The following is a 13,298-nucleotide window of genomic DNA, read 5'->3' on the forward strand; positions in this document are numbered from 1 at the left end:
TTGAACCGCCAGCCGTCTGGTTAGCAGGCAAGTGACTTAGCCACTATGCTACCAGAGCTCCCGCTCAGCGTTATAGGACCATGCAAATCACCACTAACAGACAGGCAGTGGCTGTGCAGGAGGTCCACTGGCCAGGAATTGACCCTGTGTCTCCTGCATGGAAGGCAAAAATGCTGCCACTGATCCACCAATGCCCCCTAACTGTCCTTAAGGTGTGGCACTGTACTAGTGAATTTTTCTGCTTCTGGTCTTTAATTTTACATGTCCAAAAATACCATTTTTTTTCTATGCTTCAGGATTTATCTGATTCATGGAGATTGACTTGTGCTCATTAAATTCACAAGAAAAGCTGAAATTCTATTTAGTTAATGTATAATGAGAAAGAAAAATTTCAGACCAGACACCAGACAGCCATGTCAGCCTAATAAAAGCATTCTATGTAAGAAAACCATATGGGAAATATTCAGAATGTTGTTCAGCATCTTTGAAACCAGAGCAGGGGGAGTTGGTTTATGATTACAGTGATGACTCTGATTGCTTGCTTGTAATAGTCAGGACTCTTTTGGTTATAAGTGACAGAAGCACAATTTATCTTTTATAAAAAGGGGAATTTGTTAAAAGATACTGGAGTAACTCATGGAACTATTGGAAAGTCAGTGGAACAGCTGGGTTTCAGAGACAACTGAAATCAGGACTAGAAAATGTCTAAGATTACTTTCCTGTTAGCTTTATTCTCTCTCTCTGAGGATAGCTTCCACATAGTGGGGGATGTTACTTCCCATGGTTCTCATCACAAAGGAGTGACTGAACCTCTCCCATTGGTTTCTATTAAGAAAGGGAAGCCCTGAGGGAGGGCTCTGATCAGACATGGGCCAGAGTTCGGTACTTGGATCCACCAACTATGGATAGGGATGGGAGAGTGGCAGAGCAGAGCCTCTTGGCACAGACTTGCTCCTGGTGATTCCAGATAATGAATTAAAGCCATTGTTGGCTGCCAGTGAGTCTAATTGGTGCATTCACATAGCTGTTCTCTAGCTCTGCTCCCAGAACCAGAGAGGTCTGCGACCCAGGAACCTCTTCTCCAGGAGTATGCCTAGAATCAATGCCTCCTTTGTCTTTCCAACCTCCTGATTTGCTGAGTTTCACTGAAAGCCATTTTTTCTTCTCAAGGACTTGTTCTTCCTTTATGTTCTTTATTCTGCTACAGCATTAAACAGATAACTACGAGGAAGAGCCATGCTGATTTTCCATATTTATATTCTCAAAGGACTATCTTATTTCCAAGATGAGAAGTACATAATATACTCCCTATGTATCATTTAAAGATTGTTACCCTGATTTTTTCAGATTTTAGGAAAGTATTACATACAGTTAAAAAAAAAAAAAAAGAAAAAGAAAACTGACCGAAGGTTATCACTCCACAACATGTCCATTTTGTTGAGAGAGTTAAGAGATAGCAAAGTTAATTTGTAAGGTGTGCCTGCCCAAAGTAACTCTCTGGTATTTGACTGAGGTCTTCAAGAATCACGTCATTTAAGTCACAACGTTAAGTAAGAAAAGGGTAGGGAAGAAAATTCATTGTCATCTATTGACACTTAACCATATTTTACAATTGTAAAATAGTTTAGCTGAAATATATAAAATATTCTTCAAAATCCCACATACTCATGACCCAGTAATAATATGTTAATATTTAAATCATATTTGCTTCATATATTTTTATAAGAAATAATACCTCACAGAATTGAGGTGTCCCTCGAGGTATACTGTATCTCTTTATTAAGTCATTAATGTCCCTCTCTCTGCATGGGAAACCACTATTCTGAAGTTGATTGGTTTCCTTTCAACTTAACTTATTATGCTTCAACTATAAACAATAAAACACTGTTTTTTTTTAAAGTTTTATTGTGATTTGGGTGAAAGTTTACAGAGCAAATTCATTTTCCATACAGCAGTTCATACACATTTTGTTTCATGACATTGACTGCAATTCCTCACAATGTAACAGCTCTCTTCCCACTTCCTCCCCATAGTTACCTGTTCCCTGTGTCCTTCCCTCCCATGCACTCCCTCGCCCTCAAGCTCTCTCCCTGTGCAAACACTACCCTTCTGTTCTCCCACAATTGATCTTTCCAAGGATTATATCTACTTGATGTAAATGTTCACCCCATATGCTTGTCTGTTGTTTGGCTGGAAGCCACAGGAGTGAGTTCAGTTCCAGACCTGAAGGGTAACTAGGGGCCATACTCTCGGGTTTCACCAGGCTCTATCAGCCAGCAAACTTAGTCTTTTTTTTTTTCATGATTTTGAGTTTTGCTCCACATTGTTCTTCTACTCTATCCAGGGTTTCCTGCACTGATCCCCCTCTGAGTGGTTGACAGTGGTAGCCAGGCATCATCTAGTTCTGGTCTCATTCTCATATAGGCTGAGGATCACATAGTCTACTAGTTCCTTGGACCAATTGTTTCCATGTGTCTTTGCTTATCTTCATGCTTCTTTGCTCTGGATTAGGAGAGACCCATCATTGCATCTTGATGGCCACTTGCAAGCTTCTGAGACCCCAGTTATTACTCACTGAAGTAAGATGTAGAACAATGTTTTTGTGTAGTATATTATGCCAATTGAGCTTAATCCCCTGCAACCATGGTTCTGAGCCCATAGGGCCAACTACTCACTTCCTCTGTATAGCTGGCTGTGGCCAAGAAGTCACCAGAACCTTGTCCCTTGTCAGCTCTACTATACACCCAGGCATTCTTACAGCACATAGAAGTGCACTTGTAGAAACATCATCTGCCAACCCTATATGGTCATGGGCATATTCCCCCCTGCCTAGACATGCCTGATCGTTCAGTCTATCCACCCATCTATCCACTTGTAGATCAATGCTTGCCATCACTGACAACACAGTACTGTACATACAAAAGGGTTCATCTTTGTTGTCTGTATTTCCCATGTACCTCTCTATGTCTCCTTCTTCCTTAATGCCATGTTGATTACTTACTTTTGGTACATTGTACTTTCCTTCACCCAAATCAATACTTGTCTCTACCTATCTGGCAGTACAACACTGTCTTAATTACCACAGCTTTATATAAGCCTTAGTATCTGGTACAGTGAGTTTAACTATCTTGTTCTCTTTCAAAGTTGCCTTGTATCTCCTTGGCTCTTTATGGAGTTCTGTGAATATTAAGATCAGTTTATCAAGATTCATGAAACACCTTCTTGGTATCTAGATTGTAAATGCTTTAAATTTGTTGGATGGATTAATTGCCATCACCGTATTGAGTCATTTTCATCAATAAATAAAAGACTTCTTTTATGTCCTTCAACAAAATTTTATAACATTATCCATAAATGTCTTGCACATCTTCTGTTAGATATATTCCACTAGGGATCATAGAGTTTTTGTTGCAATGATGAATGCGATTTTTTCCACTTTAGTTATATTTTCTGCTTTCTTGTTGCTGATGTGTGCATATGCTACTAATTTTTGTATATTGATCTTATATCCAACAACCTTGCTAAATGTTATTCCTATGACTTGTAGATTCGCTTGAAATATAGACAATCATATCATCTGTAGATGGTGAAAATTTTGGTTCTTTCAAGTATTATACTTAGGCTTCTTTGTTTCTTGTTTTACTGCTGTTGCTAGATCTTCAGTAAATCATGAAGAGAAAATGGTCCTGGAGGACTTCTCTGTCTGGTTGGGAATGTTTCTGAAGGATTTTTGATTCTCATTTACTGTTTTCTCCTTATACTAATGTTCCTTTTTCTGTTCATTTTATTATGTTGGACTTTCCTAGACTAGCAGGAATCACAGATAATTCCATAGAGGAAGAATGAGAAATTTGGGCAATTCATTGTATATCTTAGTGCAAGAGTGCCCTCTTATGTTGGAACAGTGAAGTTTACTTAATCTCTATTTTGGGGCGGGGGGAGAGCTCTAGTAGCATAGTGCCTAAGGCACTTGACTGCTAACCAGAAGGCTGGCGGTTCAAACCCACCAGCCACTTCTCGGAAGGAAGATGGGGCAATCTACTTCCATAGTGATACTGCCTTGGAAACCCAAGGAGGGGTCACTATGAGTCAGGGCCGACTCGATGGCACATAACAACAACAACAACAACAATTTTCTTTGGAGAGGATTGTCTACTGATATTTTATTATCTTATAGTCATAGGATCCTTAATTATACTCTCCAAACCAAACTCACTGCCATTGAGTCGATTCCATCTCATAGTGACTTCCACTGGGTTTCTAAGGCTATAAATCTTTACGGAAGTAGATTGCCCCATCTTCCTTCCACAGAGCAGCTGGTGGGTTTGAACCACTGACCTTCTGGTTAGCAGCCAAATGCCTTACTCACTGAGCCACAAAAGCTCTTTAGATCCTTAACTGTTGTTGTTGTTTGTTGTTATGTGCCGTCGAGTCAGCCCCAACTCATAGCGACCCCTCCTCCTTGGGTTTCCGAGGCAGTATCACTATGGAAGTAGATTGCCCCATCTGCCTTCTGAGGAGTGGCTGGTGGGTTTGAACCTCCAGCCTTCTGGTTAGCAGTCAAGTGCCTTAGGCACTATGCTACCAGAGCTCTTAGACCCTTAACTACTGGTGCTTAATTTTTTATTTTCCTTTTTATCTGCTTATTCCCTCCCTCTTCCCCAGAAGCAGTGCCTTCCCAAGATGGGTCCTGCATACTTTCCAAGCCTCTTTCTTGGAAAACCAGTATTGAAATCCCCTAGTTCTCAGACTTGTTCTTGGTATTTCAGTATCTGGGAAGGATGCTGTCTTCTGGAGGGAAATGTCCTCTCTGTTCCATCTCTTCAAGGGACTTTCTACCATCTCCTCTCTTTCAATAATCTCCACCTGATTCTGTTCCAATATGGGCTCAGGATCTGGTTCTGCTGATTATGAATTTTTTCCCCCACTTACATGTAAATTAGGGTTTGTAGTATTCTCTATGCCCTATTATGATCTAGCATGGGTGATTGTGTGGTTTTATTTGCTTTCTTCTTGGTCCTTATGGTTTCTAGAAGATGTATGTAGAGATTGGATACGAGGCAGCAAGAGGTGTTACAATCTTCATCTGTGACTATGGATTTGCCATTTTTATCTTTGTGATGCTGTGACTGTCATTTTTTTCTTCTATATTATATATATTGTTAGGTTTATTCCTGATTGCATTGAATATATAAATCTTGTTGGAAAGAACTGACATCTTAACAAGATTTTCTCTTCGTCTTTGATTTTCTGAAGTTTGGGTATAATATGCCTAGGTATAAATTTTTTAAATGTCAAAAATGAAATGGAATGCATGAAGATCAATATCTTAGGCATTAGTGAGCTGAAATGAACTAGTATTGGCCATTTTGAACCAAACAGTGATATGGTCTGCTATGCAAGGAATGACAAATTAAAGAGGAGTGGCCTCTCATTTATCATCAAGAAGAACATTTCAAGATGTATCCTGAAGTATAGTGCTGTCAGTGTTAAGATAATATACATATACCTGCAAGGAAGGCTGGTTAATACTACTACTATTCAAATTTACACATCAACCCCAAAGCCAAAAATAAATTGAAGAGTTTTACCAACTTCTGCAGGCTGAAATTGGAAAACATGCAGTCAAGATGTATTGATAATTACTGGTGATTGAAATATGAAAATCAGAAACAAAGAGGAAGCATTGGTAGTTGGAAAATATGGCTTTGGTGATAGAAATGATGCTGGAATCACATGATAGAATTTTGCAAGACCAACAACTTATTTATTGTAAATACCTTTCTTAAACATAAATAGTGACTATATATGTGGACTTTGCCATGTGGAGTACACAAAAATCAAACTGACTACATCTATGGAAAGAGATGATGGAGAAACTCATTATCAATAGTCAGAGCATGGCCAGGGACTGACTGGAACAGACCATGTATTGCTCATATGAAAGTTTAAGTTGAAGCTGAAAAAAATTAAAACAAGTCCACAAGAGTCAAAATGTATCCCACCTGAATTTAGAGACATTTGAAGAACAGACTTGATTCACTGGACACCAGTGACCCAAGACCAGACGAGTTGTGGGATGACATCAAGAACATCATATATGAAGAAAGTAAACAGTTATTAAAAAGACAGGAAAGGAAGAGAAGACCAAAATGGATGTCAGAAAAGACTCTGCACCTTCCTCTTCAATGGTAAGTAGGTGAATGGAAGAAATGATGATGTAAAAGAACTGAGCAGAATATTTCACCGGGTGGCTCAAGAAGACAAAGTAAAGTATTATAATGAAAGGTGCAAAGACCTGGAGTTGGACAATCAAAGGGGAAGAACATGCTTGGCATTTCTCAAGCTGAAAGAACTGAAGAAAAAAAATTAAGCCTTGAGTAGTGATATTGAAGGATTCTATGGGCAAACTGTTGAATGATGCAGGAAGCATCAAAAGAAGGTGGAAGGACTACACAGAGTGACTGTATCAAAGAGAACTGGTCAATGTTCAACTATTTCAGGAGGTAACATATGATCAAGAATTGATGGTAATGAAGGAAGAAGTTCAGGTTGCACTGAAGGCATTGGCAAAAAACAAGGCTCCAGGAGTTAATGGACTACCAGTTGAAACGTTTCAACAAATGGATGACGCGCTGGAGGTGCCCACTCGTTTATGCCAACAAACTTGGAAGACCTGGCCAGCTAACTGGAAGAGATTTGTATTTGTGCCCATTCCACAGAAATGTGGTGGAAAAGGATTAAGAAATTTTCAAATAATATTGTAAAATCACACGCAAGTAAAATTTTGCTGATGATACTTAAAAAACGATTGCAGTAGTACATTGAAAGGGAATTGCCAGATATTTACGCTGGATTCAGAAGAGGGTGTGGAATGAGGGATGTCATTGCTGATGTCAGATGGATCTTACCTAATGGCAAAAATACCAGAAAAATGTGTTTTATTGACTATGCAAACACACTTGACTGTATGGACCATAACAAATTATAGATTATAGATAATTTTGCAAAGTATAGGAATTTCAGAAAAGTTACATTGTGCTCATGAGGAACCTGTATATAGACCAAGATACTGCATAGTTTTAAATCAGCAAAGATGTGTGTCAGGGTTCTATTCTTTCAACCATTATTATTCAATCTGTATACTGAGCAAATAATCTGGACTATATGAAGAAGAACGTGGCATCAGGATTGGAGGAAAACTCATTAACAATCTGCGATATGCAGATGACACAACCTTGCCTGCTGAAAATGTAGAAGACTTGAAGCACTTACTGATGAAGATCAAAGACTACAGCCTTCAGTATGGAATACACCTCAACATAAAGAAAACAGAATTCCTCACACCTGGACCAGTAAGCAGCATCATGATAAACAGAAAAGATTGAAGTTATTATGGATTTTATTTTACTGGGATCCACAGTCAATGCCTATGGAAGCAGCAGTCAAGAAATCAAATCAAATCTGGATAAATCTGCTATGCAAGACTTCTTCAAAGTGTTCAAGAGCAGAGGTGTCACTTTGAACACTAAAGTCTGCCTGACCCAAGCCATGACACTTTCAATAGCCTCATATATGCATGTGAGACCTGAAAAATGAATAAGAAGGACCACAGAAGAATTAATGCATTTGAATGTGTTGTTGGTGAAGAACACTGGAAATGCCACGGACTGTCAGTAGAATGAACAAATCTGTCTTGCAAGAAGTACATCTGGAATGCTCCTTGGAAATGAGAATGGCCAGACTTCATCACTCATCCTTTGGTCATGTTGTCAAAAGGATCTAGTCCCTGGAAAGGGACACCATTCTTGCTAAAGTGAGGGTCAGTGGAAAAGAGGAAGACCCTCAACAAGATAGAGTGCCACGGTGGCTGCAACGATGGGCTCAAACATGGCAATGATTGTGAGGATGGCGCAGGACTGGGCAGTGTTTCATTCTGTTGCAGGGTCGCTGTGAGTTGGAACCAACTCAATGGCACCTAACAACAATAACATAGATTTTTTGATATTTAACCTGCTTTTTCTTTGCCTTCCTGAATCTGTCATTGGGTGTCTATGAGTAATGTTGCAAATTTTCACCCATTATAACTTCAAATATTTCTTCTGCTCCCTTCCTTCCTTCCTTCATTTTTCTTTCTAGCACCTCAAGCACACCCTTTTGAATTTGGCTGTGTTTGTAAACTTTTGGAGGGGATATGTCTCATCCAGTATTTCCGTGTGTTTAGCCGTTGAATCAGATCCAACTCATAGTGACTCCTCCTTGGGTTTCCGAGGCGGTATCACTACGGAAGTAGATTGCCCAACCTTCCTTCTGAGGAGTGTGTGGTGGGTTTGAACTGCCAGCCTTCTGGTTAGCAGTCAAATGCCTTAGGCACTACACCACCTTAGCCCATCTAATTGTCCTCTATTAATCTCTCCTCCTGTCATCTAGCAGAGAATCTGGCATAGGATTAAGACAGGTTTGAGAAGTGAAAAGTAAGTGGTAAAGAGAACCCAAAAGTCTGAAATGTAGTGCAACTGAACCCAGAGAGTTGGGACTTAGTAGCCACAAGTATTGTTAATACGACAGAGCCTGAAGGTAGTGCTGAATTGAAAGTAATTGAACAAGTACAGCTTGCTGGTGATTAGCAACATTATAAACAAAGCCTAGGACACCTATGGTGATTAAAAAGTTAGCCCATTTTAAAATTTAAAAGGGCCAGCCTATCCTCAAGTATTTTTATTTCATGTAAACTATATACTACTAATAGTTGAAAACATTTTTTTGGGGGGGAGTCATTCTTTTCTCAAATATTGACTTATCTATTTTAGGTATTCCTTGACAACATACTCTCAAGAATATGTTCCTCCGTGTGTTTACCAGCCAGTTGTGAGTATAAGAGGGCCAAGAAGCCATATTCTAATACTTATGTATGTACTTAAAATAATTCTTTACATTTAGTGTAAATAGTCAAGCTTGAGAAGAAAAGAGAAACTGCTGGGATTTATGATGTTTTATGTTTATTTAGAGCTACTAACTGTGGCAGTCAATAAAAATGTTTTATGGTTATAATTTATTTTTGGAAGTTTATAGATTTCAGAGAGAAATTATTTCATTGTCCAAAATGTATTTGTCACTGTCTTCCTTGTCTTGTTTTATTTCCCTCCTCCCTGAATTTAATTCACCTAGGATAAGAATCTACCTTTCTATTCATTTGTATTGCACATAAAAATAAGTGACTTAATTTAGCTCTGGGAAATGTGTATGTTGATTTAAAAATGTCCACTTTAAAACTTGAATATATTTGTACTTGAGAAAATGATGAAATAGGGACTAGACAAAGCTTGTTCCTGATAGCGTTATTCTGAACATGAGATACATATGTCAAAGACGATGGCCAATAATTTTCCAGTCTATCAGCACTAATCAGTAAATGAACTATAAGGTAAAAAAAAAAAAAAAAAAAAAAGAACCAAATTACAACAGCAAATTCAAATTACTTTAATGAGAAAAATTTTACCAAAATCAATAAAAGAAGATAAAGTAGTTTGTCTTCAAAGATGGCAGCCCACCCTGTTTGCTCAGGTCGCTCCCATCAAGAGGTGTCTGTTGCTCTGCCCCTTGAATCTGGACTGTCAAGTGACTGATTTGACAGTGGAACGTGGCAAAAGTGACTCTGTGCCAGTTCTAGGCCTAGCCTTTAAAAAGACTGGTTCTAAGCTAAACAATTATGTATGTCTAAATGGAGAGTGTATCCAAGATCATATACAGGGTTGGCAGACAATGGGCCTCTCGAAGAGTATGAAGGGATGGACACTGGGAGGAGGTAACTATGGGGAGGAAGTGGGAGGGGAGCTGCTGCATTGTAAATTTTGGTCAATGACATGAGACAAAGTATATGTGAACTGCTGTATGAAAAGTGAATTTACTCTGTAAATCTTCACCCAAATCCTAATTAAAAAAAAAAAAAAAAGACTGGTTCTACCTCTTAGAGCCCTGAGCCACCACATAAGAAACCCAGGGAGAAGCCATGACAAAGAACACTGATGAGTGTGACTTGTGAGTGCAGATGCAACCTTGGACATCCAGCCTTGTTTATCCTGGACTCCCGCTGCCATCTGATGATAACCACATGAGAGACCCAAGGAGAGGATAGTAAATTATTGTTTGAAATCACCAAGTTTTTGTTTTAATATGCACCAAAATATAATTGAGACAGAAATATCTACTAAAAGAGAACGTTGTTGTTTTTGTTGTCAATTCCAACTCATAGTGACCCTGTGTACAGCAGAACAAAACGCTGCCAGGCTCTGTACCACCCTCACGACTGTTGCTGTGTTTAAACCCATTGTTGCAGCTACTGTTTCAATCCATCTCATTAAGGCTCTTCCTCTTTTTGGTTAACCTTTTACCAAGCATGCTGTCCTTGTCCAGGGAATGATCTCTGCGGATAACATGTCCAAAGTACATGAGACGAAATATCACCATCTTCACTTCTAAGAAGCATTCTGACAGTACTTCTTCCAAGACAGATTTGTTCATCTTATGGGAGTCTATGATCTATCCATTATTCTTCACAAACACCATCATTCAAAGACATCAATTCTTCAGTCTTCCTTATTTATTGTTCAGCTTTCACTTACATATGAAGTGATTGGAAAATGCAATGGCTTGGGACAGGTGTACCTTAGTCCTCAATGTGTTATCTTGCTTTCTAACACTTTAAAGATTTGTAGCTGATTTGCCCAGTGCAGTGTATTGTTTGATTTCTTGACCGTTCTTCCATGGGCATTGATTATGGATCTGAGTAAAATGAAATCCTTGACAACTTCAATCTTTTAACCATTTATCATGATGTTGTTTATTGGCCCAGTTGTGAGGATTTTTGTTTTCTTTATGTTGAGGTGTAATCCATACTGAGGGTTGCAGCCTTTGATCTTCATCAGTAAGTGCTTCAAGTCATCCTTGCTTTCAGCAAGCAAGGCTGTGTCATCTGCAAATCACAGCTTGTTAATGAGTTTTCCTCTAATACTGATTCCGTATTCTTCTTCACGTAGCTCATCTTCTTGAATTATTTGCTCAGCATACAGATTGATTAAGTATGGTGAAAGGACATAACCCTGATGTACACCTTTCCTGATTTTAAACCATGCAGTATCTCTTTGTTCTGTTAGAACAATGTCTATTGGTCTATGAACAGGTTCTGCATGAGCACAATGAATTGTTCTGGAATTCCCATTCTTCGAAATATTATCCATAAATTGCTATGATCCACACAGTTGAATACCTTTGCATATTCAATAAAGCATAGGTAAACATCTTTCTGGTAATCTCTGCTTTCAGCCAAGATCCATGTGAGAGTAGCAATGATATTCCTCATCCACAATTTGTTCGGAATCCTGCTTGAATTTCTGGCAGTTCCCTGTTGAGGTACTGCTACAACCATTTTTAAATTATCTTCAGCAAAATTTTACTTGCATGTGATATTAATCATATTGTTTGATTATTTCTTTATCCTGTTGCATCACCTTTCTCTGGAATGGGTGCAAATATAGATCTCTTCCAGTGGTAGCTGGCATTGATGAGTAAGCACTTACAGCATTACATCCATTGGTTAAAACATCTCAACTGGTATTCAGTCAATTATGGAGCCTCATGTTTGGCCAACGCCTTCAGTGAAACTTGGACTTTTTCTTTCAATACCATTCATTCTTAATCATATGCTGCCTCCTGAAATGGTTGAATATTGACCAATTCTTTATGGTACAATGACTCTGTGTATTCCTTTCATCTACTTTTTTTTTTTTTTTTAACTTTTTATTGTGATTTGGGTGAAAATTAACAACAAATTTGTTTTCCACTCAACAGTTCATATACATTTTGTTTCATGATGTTAATTGCAACCCTCGCAATATAACAGCTCTCTTCCTCCTTCTTCCCTGTGGTTACCTTTTCCCTGTGTCCTTCTTTCCAATGCATTCCTGCCCTCCGAGCTTTCTGCCTCCAGAATTGCTGCCCTTCTGATCTCCAGTGGTTGATTTTTCTAAGGAGTGCACTTACCTGGTTTGATTGTTCACCTCATAGGCCTGCCTATTGTTTGGCTGAAAGTTAAGCCATGAGAGTGAGTTCAATTCCAGGCCTACAGGGTGACCACAGGCCATAGTGTCAGGGGTATCACAAGTCTCCGTCAGACCAGTAAGCCTGATCTTTTTTGTTATTTTGAGATTTGTTCCACATTTTTTCCCCACTGTATCCAGGATCTCCGATGATTTTGATCCCATTCCAAGTGGTTGGCACTAATAACGCGACACCATCTAGTTCCTCTGGTCTCAGGGTTGTGTAGGCAGAGGTTCCTATGGTACACTAATCCCTTGGGCTAATTATTTCTATGCATATTTGATTTTCTCCACTCTTCTTTGTTCCATATGAGGAGAGACCAGTTGTTGCATTTAAATGGCCACTCATAAGCTTTTTATGATGAGATGATGATGATGATTTGGGTGAAAGTTTACAGAACAACTTCATTTTTGCTCATAAGCTTTTAAGGGCCCAGTTGTTACTCACAAAAGTAGGATGTAGAACAATGTTTATGTTATGCCAATTGAGCTTTATGTTCCCTGCGACTATGGTCCCAAGCCCACAGGTCCAGCAACTCACTCCCTCAAAGTGTTTTACTGTGGCTAAGAAGTTATCATAACTTTGCCTCCTGTTCACCCTATTATATATATGGATATATTTGTAGCACATACAAATACATATATAGAAATATCATCTGCCAAACCTATGTATGGTAATGGGCATATTCCCTTTCACCTACCCGTATCTGATCATCTTGCCTATCTACCTATGTCTCCACCCATTGATTACTGTCTGTTATTACAAATAATGTAGTATTACGTATGTTAAAGTGTTCACCTTTATTGTCTGTACCTCTTGTGCACGTCTCTGAATTTTCCTTTTCTTTAGTGATATTGTGCTGGCCACATGATTTTGGTATATTGCCTTTCCCTTCACTCAAATCAATATGTGTCTCTTATCTAGTTAGCAATTTTTCCTTTTCCTCCTCTCCCATATCTGGTAACCACCAAAGAATGTTACCTTTTGTATGTAAATCTTTCCTTGCCTTTTTATAATAGTGGACTCATACAATATTTGTCCTTCTGTGATTGACTTATTTCACTCAGCAAATGTCCTCCAAGTTCATCCATGTGTTTCACAGATCCTTCATACTCTTCATCATTCTTAATGTTGCATAGTGTTCCCTTGTGTGTATGTATCATAGCTTGATTATCCATTCATCCATTGATTGGCACTTAGGT

General features: G+C 38.7%; 1 protein-coding gene across 1 annotated transcript in view; it reads left to right on the top strand.

Moving 5' to 3' along the window:
- The window catches only part of CUNH9orf135 (chromosome unknown C9orf135 homolog), a 104,350-nt gene that overhangs the window by 68,552 nt on the left and 22,500 nt on the right, over positions 1-13,298 (top strand). The window contains exon 5 of the mRNA XM_007938409.1: positions 8,811-8,868. Within this exon, the coding sequence (XP_007936600.1) occupies positions 8,811-8,868 (58 nt within the window). The remainder of the gene's footprint in view (positions 1-8,810; positions 8,869-13,298) is intronic.

Source organism: Orycteropus afer, unplaced genomic scaffold (genome assembly GCF_000298275.1).
Source record: "Orycteropus afer afer isolate SDZICR_OR568_19922 unplaced genomic scaffold, OryAfe1.0 scaffold00005, whole genome shotgun sequence".
In the NCBI taxonomy this organism is placed as follows: domain Eukaryota; kingdom Metazoa; phylum Chordata; class Mammalia; order Tubulidentata; family Orycteropodidae; genus Orycteropus; species Orycteropus afer.